Source organism: Chiloscyllium plagiosum, unplaced genomic scaffold (genome assembly GCF_037043375.1).
Source record: "Chiloscyllium plagiosum isolate Xiang-an unplaced genomic scaffold, Cpla_swu_hap1 HiC_scaffold_23, whole genome shotgun sequence".
Classification (NCBI taxonomy): Eukaryota; Metazoa; Chordata; class Chondrichthyes; order Orectolobiformes; family Hemiscylliidae; genus Chiloscyllium; species Chiloscyllium plagiosum.
In genome coordinates, this window is record NW_028270161.1 from 23,908,143 (window position 1) to 23,926,613 (window position 18,471).

General features: G+C 43.3%; 1 protein-coding gene across 1 annotated transcript; it reads right to left on the reverse strand.

The window, feature by feature from the left end:
• Nucleotides 1-1,664: 1,664 nt before the first annotated feature.
• LOC148145841 (C-type lectin LmsL-like) lies at nucleotides 1,665-17,993 on the reverse strand. The gene is made up of 5 exons (XM_087999289.1): nucleotides 17,939-17,993; nucleotides 16,018-16,169; nucleotides 5,639-5,779; nucleotides 5,448-5,556; nucleotides 1,665-1,886 (listed from the first exon to the last, which is right to left on the reverse strand). The coding sequence occupies exons 1-5, from the start codon at nucleotides 17,991-17,993 to the stop codon at nucleotides 1,798-1,800; spliced, it is 546 nt and encodes a 181-aa protein (XP_087855415.1). The 3' UTR covers nucleotides 1,665-1,797.
• Between the last annotated feature and the right edge of the window lie 478 nt (nucleotides 17,994-18,471).

Below are 18,471 nucleotides of genomic sequence, written 5' to 3' on the forward strand. Positions count from 1 at the left end.
TCCTGTTCCCTGGATGCTGCCTGACCTGCTGCGCTTTTCCAGCAACACATTTCCAACAAATTAATCAAGCCAACCAAACTGTACCAATGTAAGTGACATAAAATCCCATTCAAACTCATAATTTTAAAGTCGAACTACGATCAGACCTGAGTATTTAATTCTGGAATTCTTTAAGCCCACTGACTCACACTCAGTGCCAGGGTTAATGCCAGACCTGGAGAGATGATGGTGCACATTCTACATGTTGTTAAAGTTGAATTTTGAAAATCAAAAGCTTATTGGTTAGTCTATTAGATAAGCAACATGCATCATATGCTTGATGTTAAACTGATATTCTTTTAAATTATTAAAAACAATGCCAATTGTTTTTCCACCTGATAATGGCAGAAGCACCAGCCCATCATTCCAGCCGTGTTCCAAACCTGGATAAAAAGGCAGAATTCCAGGAATGAGGTGACAGTAACTGCCCCTGACCACAAGGCAGTGTGGGTCCATCCAGCTCCAGCTACATTGAAGTCAACGGGAATATGCTCCACTGGTTGGAACCATTCCTGATACACAGGGAAATGGCTGTGGTCAGTGAAGGTCATGCTGCAGATGTACAAAACTCTGGTGTGGCCGCACTTGGAGTATTGTGTACAGTTCTGGTCACCGCATTATAGGAAGAATGTGGAAGCATTGGAAAGGGTTCAGTGGAGGTTTACTGGGATGTTGCCTGGTATGGAGGGAAGGTCTTATGGCGAAAGGCTGAGGGACTTCAGACTGTTTTTGTTAGAAGGAAGAAGATTGAGAGGTAACTTAATACAGACATATAAGATGATCAGAGGGTGGGATAGGGTGGACAGTGAGAGCCTTTTTCTTGGATTGTGATGGCTAGCATGAGGGAACATAGCTTTAAGTTGAGGGGTGAAAAATATAGGATAGATGTTAGAGGTAGTTCCTTTACTCAGAGAGTAGTCGGTGCGTGGAATGCACCACCTGCAACAGCAGAAGACTTGCCAACTTTATAAGCATTTAAATGGCCATTGGATAAACATGGAGGAAAACGGAATAATGTCGGATAGATGGGCTTCAGATCGGTTCCACAGGTCGGTGTAACATCGAGGGCCGAAGGCCTGTTTTGCGCTGTAATGTTCTATGTTCTATAATTGTCTCAACAAGTTCAACACCACCCAGGACAAGACATGCTGCTTGCTTGGCACTCTCTCCACCAACAGCACCCCCTGGTAACAGTGTGGTAACAGCTCCTTTGACTGCACTTTCCTAATCAGTGAGCTGTATGAACCAGACCTGCAAGGGCATTAGAACACCACAAACTGCAGGTCCCCCTCCAAGGTACACTCCATCCTGACCTGGAATGAATGTTATTCCTTCACTGTCACTGTATCTAAATCCTAGAACACCCTCCCTGTAAAGACGGGGTGTACCTGTTCCAGTCGCACTGCACTAATTCAAGAAGGAAGCTCACAGTCAGCACATTCCCAAAGGGGAATAGAGTTGGACCTTGCAGTAATACCCACATTGTGGAAATGGATTATAAAACTATCTATGTCCCCGATCTGCTGTCTCCTCCCCAGTATAGCATTGGAAGGACAGATGGGTGGAAAGCATCAGTGGGACAGGAAGGCTGCTATAAACTAGACTCACAGTAACAAACATACAACTCATGATGCAATTTTTATTCTTGGCTGAGAAACTAAGTCAGTACAGTCCTCATTGGCTGTGATCGCAACTACAAGCAGATTGAGGCACTACATCCACTCCCAGACAGGATCCGTGGAGCAGCGTTAGATTCTTTTAGTTGCAGCAGGGATGCACCAGTTTGTAGGAGCAAAGGAAAGTCAGTTTCAAGTTGCAAGACGCATCGTTCCAGTAAAGTGATTTGTCTGAAGGAAAGAAAGAAGAGTTCAGTAAATAAGACAGCTATTTCTGTGATTGATTCGGTTTCTGTTATCGGGAGCACCAATGATCTTGTTCTTATTTACGATATTTGTCATAATCTTAAATTTGTTGGGTCAGCTACAATAAGAAAAATAAATTATATGAAGCTTGTGCTACTGAAAGATCAATTGGTTTGATGATGGTTTCACTATTCTCTGAAGGGATGAGTGTTTGGATTAAATATTGTGAGGGTTGTTACTGTATCTGGCTGAAGTTCTGATTTAACACAGACACAGTGTGTAATGATTGTAATGAGGTCAGCCAGGTGGACTTAATAGAATAAGAGATCACTGATTGGGCTGTTATTCTGGATCAGATGTTCTCAGGGAAATGCACGACAGAAATGTGGAGGTTGTTTCGGAAGCATCTGCTGATACTGCTGGATAGGGTTTGTCCCACTGAGGCAAGGAAGGGATGCTAGGGTGAAGGAAACTTGGGTGACAAGGGATGTGGAACATCTAGTCAGGAGGAAGAAGGAAGCTTACTTAAGATTGAGGAGGCAAGGATCAGACAGGGCTTTAGGAGGGTTACACGGTAGCCAGGAAGGAACTGAATGATGGAGTTAGGAGAGCGAGAAGAGGGCAAGAAAAAGCTTTAATGGGTAGGATTAAGGAAAACCATAAGTCGATCTGCACTTACGTGAGGAATAAGAGGATAGTCAGAGTGAGGGGAGGGCTGATCAGGAATAGTGGAGGGAACTTGCACCTGGAGTCAGAAGAAGTAGAGGAGGTCCTAAATGAATCATTGGCTTCAGGATTCACTACTGAGAGGGACCTTGATGTTTCTGAGGATAGCATGAAACAGACTGATATGGTAGAACAGGTTGATATTAGGAAGGAGGATGTGCTGAAAATTTTGAAAAACATAAGAATAGATAAGTCCCCTGGGCCAGACAAGATATACCCTGGGTTTCTATAACAAGCGAGGGAAGAGATTGCTGCACCTTTGGCGATGATCTTTGCTTCCTTACTGTCCACTGTTGTACCAGATGATTGGAGGCTCAAAAATGGCATTCCCTTGTTCAAGAAAGGGAATAGGGAGAACCCTGGGAATTACAGAACAGTCAGTCTTACATCAGCGATGGGCAAAGTATTGGAGAGGATTCTGAGAGACAGGATTTATGATTACTTGGAAAACCATAGTTTGATTGGAAATAGTCAGCATGGCTTTGTGAAGGGCAGGTCATGCCTCATAAACCTTACTGAATTCTTTGAGGATGTAACAAAACACATTGATGAAGGTACAGCAATGTGTGTGCTGTACATGGATTTTAGCAAGGCATTTGATAAAGCTCCCCATGGTAGGCTCATTCAGAAAGTAAGGAGGCATGGGATACATGGATATAGAATGTGCTGGCCCATAGAAGACAGAGTGTGGTGGTAGATGGAAAGTATTCAGCATGGAGCTCGGTGACCAGTAGTGTTCTGCAGGGATCTGTCATTGGACCTCTGCTCTTTGTGATTTTTATAAATGACTTGGATGAGGAAGTGGAATGGTGGGTTAGTATGTTTCTCAAGACACAACTATTGATGGAGTGGTGGATAGTGCGAAGGGGTGTTGTAGGCCACAACAGGATGGTGACAGGATGCAGAACTGGGCTGAGAAGTGGCAGATGGAGTTCAAACTGGAAAAGTGTGAAGTGGTTCATTTTGGAAGGTTGAATTTGATTGCAGATCACAGGGTTAAAGGCAGGATTCTTGGTAGTGTGGAGGAACAGGGGGATCTTAGGGTCCATGTCCATAGATCCCTCAAAGTTGCCATCGAAGTTGATAGGTTTGTTAAGAAGGCGTATGGTGTGTTGGCTTTCATTCACAGAAGGATTGAGTTGAAGAGCTGTGAGGTTATGTTGCAGTTCTAATGAACTCTGGTTAGACCACACTTGGAAAGCTGTGTTCAGTTCTGTTCACCTCATTATAGGAAAGATGTGGAAGCTTTTGAGAGGGTGCAGAGATGATTTACCAGGATGCTGCCTGGACTGGAGGGCATGTCTTATGAAGAAAGGTTGAGGGAACCAGGGCTTTTCTCATTGGAATGAAGAAGGATGAGAGGTGACATAACAGGGGTGTACAAGATATTGAGAGGCACAGATAAAGTGGATAGCCAGAGACATTTTCCCATGGTGGAAATGTCTATCATGATGGGGCATAATTTTAAGGTAATTGGAGGACAGATCTCAGAGGTAGGTTCTTTCCACAGAGAGTGGTGAGTGCATAGAATGCACTGCCAGCGGTGGTAGTAGAGTCAAATACATTAGGGACACTTAAGTGACTCAAAAGGCTTTTACCGAAAAGTCAGTTCTCCTGCTCTCGGATGCTGCCGGACCTGCAGCACCACACTCTCAACAGAGAAGATGGTACAATGAAGGTTAGTCTGATCTTAGAGTAGGACAAAGGGCTGGCACAACATTGAGGGCTGAAGGGCCTGTATTGTGCTGCACTGTTTTCTGTTCCATGCTCTTGGATCAAGCAGGGAGCCCTGGCTGACAGGTAAGAACAGGAGTGTCAGATGTCCTGTATACTCTGAGAGCTGACTTTGAGGGAGCTGGATCAATATTAAGGTCTCTCCAGCTGGAAATAATAGGTGACTTGGTGATGGGGATACCAGCCTCTGTGGAATTATTCCAGAGTGCACGGGAGGAGTGGTCACCTTTTGTCAATAAGCCACAAGGTTATGCCCAAAACATTGATTTTCCTGCTCCTTGGATGCTGCCTGACCTGCTGTGCTTTTCCAGCACCACTCTAATCTAAACTGTGGTTTCCAGCATCTGCAGTCCTCACTTTCGCCACAAGGTTATGCTCTTTAAATGTCAGACGGTTCATTAAACGACATTAATGCTGCAAGGAAATAGCTTCTATGATCAACCTGAACAGATTGGCCTGAAGTCAAAGTTTACTAAAGTTTAACTTTCCAGAGAAAACAAGCAATTATCTTACTGAGTGGAAGATAAATCACTGAAGGTAGGACAGTGTCAAGGTTTGATCACACTGGCTGCTGACGAGGAAATGGAGTATAAGGGAATGAGCCCCAGGGCGATGGTGAGCTTGTTCAGGAAAGAGGTTGTCTGATCACCGGCTGGAGGTGAAAATTGAGCAGGCTGACCACATGTTACAGTCTGATCCTTGGACAGGTCCATGGTTTTTGGGCACTTGCGATTCTAAGTACAAGAGTAAGCTTGTGAAGTAATCCTATTCAGACTTCGACTTGTAGTGTGCTTTTCATCAATAAAGGACAATTGAGTCTATCTCATTGTAGATAGACAGAGTAAACCAGGCAGATTATGATAGGTAGGAATAAGAACAGACAAGGTGTAGAGTTTGTAAATATCCTGGGAGACTTCCTAATTTTACTCTGGACTGAAATCTCCTGTGTACGTGGACAGCAAAGACTCACCACAGGGCTAAGCAGTCTCAAGGACCATGCCAAAGACTTCAGGTAATAGGAATAGTCAGTGGGATTTCAGTGTAGAATAATCTACCTTTCTATCACACTGCAATGCATTGACTTACTTAAGAAAGCGTGCACACAGTTCTCCTTTGGATTTTTATGACTGGGTTCATCTTTAGCCCAAAACATAAAATCTGATGCAGATCCATCATTCCATAGGAAAGTCCCCTCCTAAGAAAGTAAAATCAGATCATGTAAAAATATGTAACTTTCTCACCTTAATAATATGATGCAATAACAGGAGCAACATTACCTTGTGGATGTCACTCAAACCGATCCAAGTTGGGACATCATTATTTTGGGAGTTACGTATCATTCCTGCAAGAACATTATTCTGCTCCATCCAGTGCAGGGAAGCAAGATGGCCGCCTGGAGCCAGGTTTCGGCAGTGCAGCTTGGGAGTAAATTACAAAGTCAATTTGTCACTTGTTAACGTTTTTATAAAAGCTATTAGAATGAGACAATTCACTAGGTTCTAAATTGCAACTCTTATGAAGACAATAAAACTACAACCCCATGATTGCGTGGACACAAGGACCTGATATGGGCTGACTCCAAACTTCAGTGAATGGTGCCACACTGAGGCTGAGGATTTGGGAACAATCTCATTGTGGCTTCAACCCATCAGATAGAAATGTCAGCAGCTTCTGTGTAACAGCTGATATTGGGCTGGGCTTGTGCTCGAACGCTCTGTCTGTGACATTGTGTTTCCTGTTCTCCCCAAGTTTTATCCACACACAGCTGTCAATCCAAATGTGGACAGTCACTGCAGTCCATGTCACTGTGCAGTGACCACATTGACAGCAACACATTTCTCACAATGACAGACCACAGCACATCGATGCTTGTCAACTTTAGATCGTATTCTCAGGAGATCATGTGACTCAGTGATGGGTTCTTAGGAATTTATCAGTTTGTTGTTGTGGGGATTGTAAAGTTACACAATACGTGATTCAGATTCAAGCTCAAATGCACAGACAATGGATGATGGAGAAGGGCAGAATCTTGTCAGGGCCTGAACCACATGGGATATGGTGAGAAATGTGGCAGAAACATGTGAGAGGTCCAGCAACTTTAAACAAATTACTCAACAATGAAGTGAGATTCTCACTGGGTTGGAGTAAGTTGCCTGTGTTATGGACTAGGCCAGACCCCCTCAAAGTATTTTAAGCAGGTAGCCCAGACCTTAACGTTGCCAGTTGTTTTAAGCAGGTCTACGTGGATATTCCAGGAGTGATGGGGCTGGCCCAACCACTCAGTTTTAAACAAAACAGAATTTATTTACAGATTACTGAATGAAACATGAACAAAAGAGAACCAGATTTCAAATAACATAATCCATCTGCAAACCCAATCAGCTCCATGGCAACATAATAATGCTGTTCCAAATACTTACAATATCCCTTAAACACCCCATTGGCAAAACAGGCAAGGCAAACACAGGTTCCGACAGGAGAGAGATGTCAGAGAGAGAGGGTCAGCATGGAGCTGTGTCTTTGACCAGAAGCTTCAGACAGACAGCTTGCTCAAACCAAACCAAACCAGACCCTGAACTGGGAGAACTGGCCACTCCCCTTTCATTGTACAACTGTTTTAGAAGAAATACTTGAAAGACTTCTCAAATAGATATTTCCGGTCATATCAGAACCTCTGCCTTTATGACCCCTTTTGAAATAAACCAAGGACAATATAATCTTGTTAAAGGAGCAGCATTGTCACACCTCCTGCCCCTAAAATAAAATCCGTCAATATTCGAAGATGGCTTCATTTTAAAACCCCTTAATATTAAATTGTTAGTACACTACAATACGCAGATACATTACATTGACGATCAACATGCAAGCATGCACGACTACATTCCATTTCAGTCTGTTTGCTCCTGTCACCGAATGTCTCTGTTTCTCCTCCAACCCATCGGCAATCACGTTTTCCTGTCCTGACACATGCACCATTTTCAAATTGAACGGCTGTAACAACAAGCTCCATCTAAGCAATCTGGAATTTTTGTCCTTAAATTTCGCCACAAACGTCAGTGGGTTCTGATCAGTGTATATGATTGTCTCAGATACATTACTGGTAACATAACAATCTGAGCTGAGAGGACACCTTTTGTTAGAAAACCTGAAGCTATCTTGAGAATGTGACTTGAAAGGAATTCTGGGATTTACAAACTCAATGACCAAAACTAACAAACCCATTCGAAAAGATGAGAGACTTCATCTGAGTGTGTTTAAAGTATTTCAGCTGCATGGCACTGTAATCTTTTGCTGTAAAATCTGTGTCTCATGGTCCTGCTTCACAACCACCTGATGAAGGAGCAGCGCTTCGAAAGCTAGTGCTTCCAAATAAACCTGTTGGACCATAACCTGGTGTTGTGCAATTTTTAACTTGGTGATATAAACTTTCAAATGTTGTAACGCCAACATCAAGTTCAGAGTTCCCTTCTCAACTTTGAATATTTCTGCTGAAGAATGTTCAATTTCTTGATAAATAACTGATAGATCTTTCTGTCTTCTCGTTGTCTTCCTGTAAGAGCACAGCATCAACACCCATTTCACTCACATCGATACTCATCTTGAATGGTTTTGTGTAATTTGGTGCGGCTCACACTGAGGCAGTGGTTAACACAGCTTTAAGACTGTCAAATGCCTTCTGACAGTTTGCTGTCCATTGAAACTTCTTGACTTTCTTTAGCAGTTCAGAGAGTGGAGCAGCCACACTGCTAAAATTCGGCATGGATATCCGATAAAATCCACTCAATCCCAAGAATTGTAGTACTTTTTTTTTGTTGATTTATGAACCAGCTCATAATCATCAGCCATTTCAGCTGCTCATCATGCCGTTTTAACTCTCTGCTCTTCCACATGAGTTCTCACAAACTCAGAAAGTGAATTTTTGAATTCCTCCAAAATAATTGATTCTCAAAAAGCATCATAGATCGATAAGGGCATTAAAAATAGAGCAAACCTGTGAAAATTACTTTGTTTGATCCTTTCAAACTCAATGTAGGTTTCACTAGGATCTTTCCTTAGATTCCTGAAATGCTGTCAGTGGGCTTGTGACACAAGCTTATATGCTCTTACAGTGTCTGTCTTCACCTCCTCATATGCCCGAGATACCTCCCCTGATAGTGATGCAAAGCCCTCATGAGCTCTACCTGCAAGTTTTGTTTGGATCAACATTACCCACATGGTCACTGGCCACTTCATTTCTTTAGCCACCTTCTCAAATGAGATGAAAAAGGCTCTTACATCCTTCTCATCAAATTTAGGCAATGTTTGAATATATTTAATCAGATCCCGAACAGGCCTTTGGTTGTCATGGGTTTGCTCATCCTCACACTCTTCCTGACTAATCTGACCCTCAGCCTTCATCTCCATCCTTTACAGCTGACTTTCCTGTCCAAGTGCCAATTTATGAAGTTCAAATTCCCTCTCTTTCTTCCTTTCCTCCCTCTCCTTTTCTCTCTCTTCTCTCTCTTTTTTTTGTTCTGATTAAGTGATTTGTTATTTGTCTTTTGCCTTTAACTCAAGTTGTTTCATTTTCAGTTGAATTTTAGTCATCTCCAAAGATGGTGTTTCCTGCAAATTTAAATGCTGAGCTGTTGATGTAATTATCTCTCCTTTCCTCATGTAAGGAGGCAGCTCCAACTCCAGCTTGACTGCTAATCCCAGCAGCTTTTCCGTTTCCACCTTTTGTAAAACCCCCAAAAGTCACTTCTTCCACCCCCAGAAAACTCTGAGTGACGGCAAGCACCATTACTGCACCAAGCACTCTTTAAACCAACCGAATTCAACACTTGGAACAAAAGACACTGACACGTAGCACTTGCTTCCTATGAGTCCAGTAACCCGAATCCCAAATTGGAACAATAGAATAAATCCTGCAAAGCGCCCCCAATCTGTTATGGACCAGGCCAGACGCCCTCAAAACATTTCAAGCAGGTAACCCAGACCCTAACGTTGCTGGTTGTATTAAGCAGGTCTATGTGGATATTCCAAGAGTGATGGGGCTCAGTTTTAAATAAAACAGAACTTATTTACACGAGTGAGTGAAATACGAACAGAAGAGAACAAAATTTCAAATAACGTAATCCATCTGAAAACCCAATCGACTCTATGGCAACTTAATAATGTTGTTCCAAATACTTGCAATATCCCTTAAGCATCCTGTTGGCAAAACAGGTAAGTCAAACACAGGTTCTGACAGGAGAGAGATGTCAGAGAGAGAGAGAGGGTCAGCATGGAGCTTTTTCTTTGACCAGCAGCTTCAGACAGACAGCTTGCTCAAACCAAACCAAACCAGACCCTGAACTGGGAGAACTGGCTCTTCCCTTTCACTGTACAACTGTTTTAAAAGAAATACTTAAATACCTTCTCAAATAGATATTTCCAGGCATATCGGAACCTCTGCCTTTATGACCCCTTTTGAAAAAAGCCAAGGACAACTTAACCTTGTTAAAGGAGCAGCATTGTCTCACTTATTAAGGAGGACTAACCCTTGTTAAGTGCACATCTTGCCTAATTGACCTGCAGCGTCCCATCCTACCACTGGCCAGGAGTAAACAAGATGCTGAAAATTCAGAACACGGAGAGCGAGTAACTGGCGACTTCAATTCACTGCTTGCTCCGTTAGGACCTTCACATTGGACATCTCGCTCAAATATCTCTTGGCATCTTCCATGGGCACTAGCAAAATGTTCCCATGTCTGCAAGTACTAGTATCTGACGTGTCTGTGTCCAAAATCCTTCATGGTACATCTCCAATCCCATTACATTGTGCTTCTGCCTTTCAATGCTGCACCTCAGCAACACACTGACATCTACCATTGTAATGCTGCAGCAAAGACATTGTGTGCTCAGGGACACACACCAGCTGCTGGACTGCACCAGGCTGCATCTTCAGCCTGTTGGCTCTCTGTCTGAGTGCTCACTCACTGACCCTAATTGGATGGAAACAGACAAACAGAGAAGATTGATGCAGGGATTGGCCATTTGGGCCTTTGAATGTACTCTGCCGTTCAATGTAAGGACCATTCAGGAAGGTTTCTTGACACAATTTGTGACCAGTCCAACCAGGAAAGGGGTGATACTGGACCTGGTTTTCGGAAATAGTCCAGCCAGGTGAGTGAAGTTTCAGTGGGGGAGCATTTCGGGAATAGTGACCATAATACTGTGTGTTTTAAGATACTCATGGATAGGAATAACAGCAGTCCTCAGGTGAAGCTGTTAAATTGGGGGAAGTGACCTACAACATCAGTAGGCAGGAACTGGAGAATGTGGATTAGAGGCAGCTGTTTGAGGGTAAATGTACATCGGATACGTGGGAGTATTTGAAATGTCAGTTGATAAGAATTCCGGAGTAGCATATTCCTGGAAGAATAAAGGATAAGTACAACACGTTACATGAACCGTGGATGACCAGGGACGTTATGACCTTGGTCAAAAAGTAAAAGGAAGCGTATGTATGGGAACTGAGGAAGTCCTTGAAGTATAGAAGGAAAATAGGCAAGAACTTGAACCAGGAATTAGAAGGGCTAAAAGGAGTCATGAAAAGGCATTCACAAACAGGATTAAGGAGAAGATATGGCTTTTTGTACATATATAAAAAGCAAGAGGGTAGTAACCATGGAAAGGGTTGGCCCACTCAGGGACACAGGAAGGGGTCTACTTGTGGAGCCAGAAGAGGTAGGTCCAGTCCGAAATGAATATTTTGTGTCAGTATTCACCAAAGAGATGGAACTGGTGGAGGATGATCTCATGGAAGGGAGTATTGAGTTTCTTAGCCAAGTTACTGTTAAAAAGGAAGTTGTATTATGCTTCTTAAAAAGTATTAAGTGGATGAGCCCCTGAGTCCTGATAGAATCTATTCCAGAATGTTGAGGGAGACAAGAGAACAAATCACTGGAGTGTTGACAGACATCTTTGTATCCTCTTTGACCCCAATGAGGTCCCAGAGGACTGGAGAATAGCCAATTTTATTCCATTGTTCAAGAAGGATAACAGGGATAATCTAAGAAATTACTGTCCTGTGAGTGTCACCTCAGTGGTAGGGTAGTGGTGGAAGGATGCTTTCTGGAATGGTGGGCTGAGATTGTGGTGTTCTACAGGGATCATTGCTGGGACCTCTGCTGTTCATGAGGTGCATACATTATTTGGAGGAAAACGTAGCTGGTCTAACGGGTAGGTTTGTAGGCCATACGAAGATTGGTGGAATTGCAGAAAGTGAGGCGGATTGTCAGAGGAAATAGCAGGTGTTAGATCAATTGGAGACATGGGCAGAAAAGTGGCAGATGGCGTTTAATCCAGAAAATTGTGAGATGATGCATTTTGGAAAGCTAAGAGCAAATGGAAATTAAACAGTGAATGGCAGAAAGGATGACGATGCAGAGGGATCTGGGTGTGCGGGGCCACATATCACTGAAAGTGGCAGAGGAGGTAGATAAGGTAGTATGAAAGGCTTGTGCCATGCATGCCTTCATTGGAAGGGGCATTGAGTATAAGGATAGAGAAGTTATGCTGCAGCTTTTTAAAATTTTAGTTAGGCCACACTTGGAGTATTGCATACAGTCCTGGTCACCACACTACCAGAAGGATGTGGACGCTTTGGAGAGGGCATAGAAAAGGTTTACCAGGATGTTGCAAAGGTATCGTGGATGTTAGCTTTGAAGAAAAGTTGGATCGACTGGGTTTGTTTTCACTCGAACACAGGAGGTTGAGGGGTGACCCGATAAAAGTTTGTAAGATTGTTAACAATGTGGATAGAGTGGAAAGTATGAAGCTTTTCCCAGGGTGAAGGGGTCAGTTACTGCATGACACATGTTCAAGGTGCAAGGGGGAGGGAGATTTAAAAGAGATGTGTGAGGCAGGTTTTTCACACCAAGAGTGGTGAGTGCCTGGCTCACGTTGCCAGAGGAGGTGGTGGAAGCAGACACAATAGCTGTATTCAAGAAACACCTGAATGAATCCATGAACGGGAAGGGAATAGAGGGATACAGATCCTGTTAGTGAGGGCAGTTTTAGTACGGAAGGACAAAATGTGCCAGCACAGGCTTGAAGGGCCGAAGAACCTGTTCCTGTGCTATATTGTTCTTTGGTCTTTGATGTACAGTGAGAGTATGAGCCTTGGTGGGAGGTGGATACATGGGTTGAGAATGTGTGAGGTACATGAGAGAAGATGATGGCACTTACCCTGGTAGGGTGGAGAAGACCATTGCCCTCTCTCCTACACTGCTGGGCATTCCTCCAGATGGCAGAGAGTCCACTGACCTGGCTGGCAACATTGGAGTGGGCTGGCAGGGTACGGTATCATAGTTTCCACTGCCAGTGCTGGGGGTAGTTAACATCCCAACTCTGCACCTTCCCACCACCAGGAACTCCAGGTCCCTGTCTGCAAAGGGGAGGTGCCAGATTTCCCTTTTCTGCCCTGCCCCAGGACAAGAGATCTCACTCAGCTTCAAAGAAGGAAACCCTCCATGAGACTCAATGAAACTGACCCTTAGCCAATAAACATAAGATTCAGCCTGAGGGGAATGCAGATTGAAAATGAATGTTGAAAATAGAAGGAAATTTATTCCCTCAGAATGAGGACTCTGCGCTGGAATCCATTACAATTTATTGCATTTAATTTGTACTCATATCCAGAATTCAGGAGAATGCAACCTTCGGGGTACACTCAGTTTTAAGGATGCTACAATTGACAGTTTCTAAATGTTCAAAACATTAATTCTGTCCAGTATTAGGAGGGGGGCATGTTGTTAGATTTTCAATCAGTCACTCAGAATAATGTGAGAGTCACTGAAGGAGTTTGAAGGTTGGTTAGAAAAGATGGGGAACATGGGAGACAGTCAGTAACTGAAGCCAACTCTATTTTAGCAATGCTGTAACTGTGTGCACTGCAGGAAGGCAGCTGAAAACACAGAATCTGTGTCGGGGACTCTATACGAGTTGGATCACTCTGTGCTATTCCACCAAACTCAGGGAGAAGTTCAGGAATTAACAGGCAGCTCAGTGTTTGATTCAGGAGAAATCCTGGGAATGAGAAAGTTGCTGATTCTGTGTTAGAGGCTGGGGTCCGGCCTCACAACAAGCCCATGAGCATGAATACTTCAGTTCAGCTAAGAGCAAGGGGATTGAAAAGCTCACAAGCGGTGTTTACTGGATGGAGCTGAGGAAGATTGGTTCTGGGGGTGGAGTGTGTGGAATCCCAGGGTAAGACTAGCTTGGTGATCTTGGGTATCGCTGAGAGCTGGGGTTATGCTGAAACTGAGTATTGGAGTGCAGGTTGGGAGTCTCAGGGAGCTTCCCCCAGGAAAGGAGGGGAGAGTCAACCAGAACGGGTGCATTCCAGGACTGAGACGAGAGAGAGGAAAATAAGGCCACATCCCCTCCTCATTAATGCAATGTGAAATGATATATGAGAGTTTAAAATTGAGTCCTAAGATATCCTATTTCATTGCTGTGGATTGGTTTACTGTAATTTGTTAATTATCCTGGGAGAGATAAGTACAGGCACTAATCTTTCTATTACCTATGCCTAAGTATTTTCCCATTATAAAATTTGACTCAAAGTGTGGACAGGAAATGCAATGCATATGTACAGATTTATTATCTGAGATTGTTATTCAATCTATCATAATTATAATAATTTCAAAAACAATGCGAAAAGTAAAATAACATGGAAATCCAAACCACTAAAAGCTCTAAATACATTCTCCCACTTCATTTACCTGCTACAGCTCCAGTGGAAGGTACAACATTTAAATACAAATCCAAACATAGAACAGAACAATATAGCACAGGGAATGGCCCTTCAGCCCACCATTTCTGTGATGACCACGATGTCGTTCTAGACTCCTCCCATCTGCATGCATTTAGGAGGTTTCCTCTATTCTCTGCCTGGTCATGTGCCTGTCTAAATAGCTCGAAGACGTATCAGCATCTATGACTTCCCTTGACAGTGTGTTCCAGGTGCCGACTGCCCTCTGTATAAAAAAAACTTGCCTTGCACATATCCTTTAAACTTTCCCGCTTCACCTGAAATCTATGCCACCCAATATTTGACACTTTCACACTGAGAGATAGCTTCTGACTATCCTCCATATCCATGTCTCTCATAATTTTAGATCCTTCTGCCAGGTCACCTCTCAGCCTCTGATGCTCTCCTGAAAACAATCCAAGTTTGTCTTACCTCTCCTTACATTCCAATGCAGTAATATCCTGATAAACGTCTTTTGCACTTTTTCCAAAGTCTTCACATCCTTCCTATCGTGTGGCAACCAGAACTGCACACTATAGTTCAAATGCGGCCTAACTGAAGTTTTATTCAGCTGCAAAGTGACTTGCCCAGTTTTATCCCCAGTGCCCCCACAGATGAAGATAAGCAGACTGTAACCCTTCTTTACCACCTTACCCACTTGTCACAGAGTCATACAGCATGGGAACAGAGCCTTCAGTTCAACCCGTCTGTGCCGAGCAGACATCCCCATCTGACAGAGTCCCATTTGTCAGCACTTGGCCCATATCCCTCTGAACCCTTCCTATTTATATGCCATCCAAATGCTTTTTAAGTCTTCTCATTGCACACATCTCCACCAGTTCCTATGGCAGCTCGTTCCATACACGCACAATGCTTCCCCTTCAGGTCCTTTTTAAATCAATCCCTCCCACCTTAATCGTATGCCCTCTCCTTTTGGACTTCTCAACCCCAAGGAAAAACAGCTTGGGTATTCACCCTCTCCATAGTCCTCATGATTTTATAAATATCCATAATGTCACCCCTCAGCATCCAATGCTCCGGGGTTTTGAGGAAATCCTGTCGAGCAGGTTGGAGACTCCCCAGCAATATCTATTCCTCTCAGCATTTTAATAGCAAACAGACTTCCTTTCTCAGAGTTACCTTCATAACTGAAAGACATTTAGTTCCTTGAATCACCTTTCTGTCTCTGGAATGCAATTATCTTTAAATTATGGGACCGACTTCAAAGTTGAGCTTAATACAAGTTGGTTCTGATATAACACGGTGGTTTCATTCTCATGTTGTAAGAAAATTGCGCAACAGCCGCAATATTTAAACTAATGGGGCTGCAATCGCGTTATACCCAATACAGGGAAGGAAAGTTCACATTCTACAAATAACGGCCCAAATTCTTCAATCGTATTAAAGCTAGTTCACATTGGAGAAACACATGTTTTAGTGGGACAGATTGCAGAACATTTAGCAGAACACCGAATATTAATGAGCATCATTACAATAATACATGGGTAAAGTCACAGTATATTCGACTGGAATACAGAAAATCGTTTTGACAAGAAGTATCCAAAGAAGAAAATTCTGAAGTTAAAATTCTTACAGGACAATCTTAAAACTTGGTTCATACAATTCATACAAAACATTTTTCATTTATGGCAAAATTATTTTGTTAAGGGACCCTGGATCTGGCAGATGACACAACTCCTTGCCCTCACCATTTAATTTAGAATATTTTGGAGTTGACGTTACCCAGGTAATGTAACACATGGCTTCAGAAATGTCCAGAAATATACAAAAACTTTCTTTCATTTTGTGTTCAGTCATTTCATAAACACTGAGGAACAACCCCAATACCTTACAATGGAGATTCCAAGGACATACCTCAGCATCAATCCAAGACATTTTCTCAGGAACAAACTTGTAGCAATAACCAAAATAAATGAAGTCATCAGAACAACGCCCTTTGGCCAGGGGACTACATTTCTCAAGGTTCTGATCCGAATGTGGTGAATGATGTGTAGGCAGATGATCAGCTGCAAATTATAACAAGCTGCAATAAACACATCATTCACAGTTCATTTCCCCTTCATGCGTCTAGGAACTAGTGAACACATGGTCAATGGCGCCTGCCTCAGAGTGAGACTTCCCACCTGACTGCAATAACCTCACACACACGATGTTTGTTTATGTGGAAATACAGAGAAAGTGCAGCACAGAAACAAGCTGCTCAGTCCAGTTAGTCAAAGACAGTGTTTATTTCCTGCAGAGGTCTCCTACCATTCTGATCACTTCCTCCAACACTACCACCAAATCACTTCATTCCCTTCGGCTTGTCTACATTCCCCCCAATGGGGCTGTACAGTCCTCTGGTACACTGTGTAATGGCAAGGTTCACATTCTCAACACTCTGGAAGAGGCCATTCTCATGAATTCCTCAATCAATTTGTTAGTGATGAGGTTATATTTTATAAATCCACTTAAAATAATATCAACTTAATTCCAAATGTTCACCCATCATTTGCCTTCATGGTTAAACTCAGGCTGCCCCCTTCCTCAACATTTCTGTTTCTGAGGTGACACTGTCAATGGCAGAACTGGATAAATGCCCCAGCTCCCACTGATGCCATCATTACACTTATTCCCATGTCACATTCTGTACGGAGTCTGTTCCATTCGGTTTCTCTGTCTGTCCTGTTCTGATGATGCCATGGTCAATACCAGTGTTTCTGATATCTCTCCTGTTTCTTCCCAAAATGAGAGCTCACTCCACATTGAGTCCCTTCAACTGTCCCATTTCCCACACTTTCCCAATTCCTTCTGTTCCTTCCAAGAATCATGTTAGAGTTTGCCTTTCCCTTATCCTCTCAGACTTCCATGTTGTTCACATTATCACCTCATATTTCTGCCACTTCATTCATTCCCATCCCCATTCAGAATTGCAAGACCCTGGTCAGTTCTTCAAACACTTGTCACTTAGCCACCATCAGTATTTATGAGGCCTCATTTTCCACCTTTTCACAGATAGTGCTCTTCCTCCAGTGTGGTGGGGGAGGGGGCGGTGCAATCTTGAGCCATAAACTGAGCGCAAGAGATCTTTAATTCTTAAAAAAGGGACTGAGGGAGCTTCTTAAAAATGGCAGTGTATTGGAAATGAGGGGGAGAAGAGGATTGGACTGGGTGAATATTAATGACTATGGGGAGTGAGCAGGATAGTGGGGTTTGATTGATTTGGATATTAAATGACACGGGGAGTCAGCACAGCTGGAGATAACTGAATGAGATACGGTTGAGGAGGAAATGTGAGAATAGGATCAGATTGAGTGGGTCAGTAATGGGTCTCTGTGGGTGAGAATAGAAAGGGATTAGTCTGTGGGAGTCTATTAAAGCATTTGAGTGGTGAGCAGGAGAGTAGGTTTGGTCTGAGTGGAAAATGAATTCATGGAGAGGGAGTAGGAAAGTGGGATGAGAGTGGGAATGAGCAGGAATGTGGGATCAGACTAAGAGAAAAAGCTGGGCTGGGCATTGCCATGTGCCCTGGGCACAGACAGACAGGAGGGGGAGGGGCAGTAAAATCAGGTGGGATGGTGAAGCATGCTGTGCCCATATGGGGAGTGGGCAGACAGTGAATGTGGAATGTGTAGAATAGCAAACACATGTCAATGGTTCGGTCATTGCTCACTTTCAGAGATTCCTCAAGGTACCATCTCTGTCTGTTTTCTCTCATTCACACAACAGGACATCCATTAACCCCTCAGTTCACAGCATTAACCTGTCCTCACACACAATGTTAGGCTGACCCTACCTGCAACATCACTGACGATCAATGTACTCAGCACCAATCCCATCAGCAGCATCATGTCTGCAGTGAAGTTTCTTTCCCCTCACCTGAAACACAACAAAAATGATTCAGCATCAGTGTCCAGGTTTCACAGTTAAGATGGGGTTCTCCTGCTCCTCTCCTTACCTCTCCCTCTCCGTCTCTCCGTCTCTCTCTCTCTCTCTCTCTCTCTCTCCCCGTGTCTGGAGTGATAAGGTGTCAAGTCTTACTGTCAATATATCCAGTAGACTGTGAAGAAGGAAGGAACCATTGAAATCAGATCCAATTGACTCGAGTATCAATGATGTCCAAATTCCTGCTGACCAATCAGAGACTGACAGCTCAGCACAGAAGGGGTTGGAAACCATGAGAATGTTCCTGGAGTTACACATTAAATTGTACAACGTGGCACTGGAATAGCTCAGTGAGAAAGGAAACTGTACTCATCATTCCTGACCCCTGTAATCAGGCTGGAAGTGAAAGTATTTCTCAGCTCAGGAATTAATGAATGTTTTTAA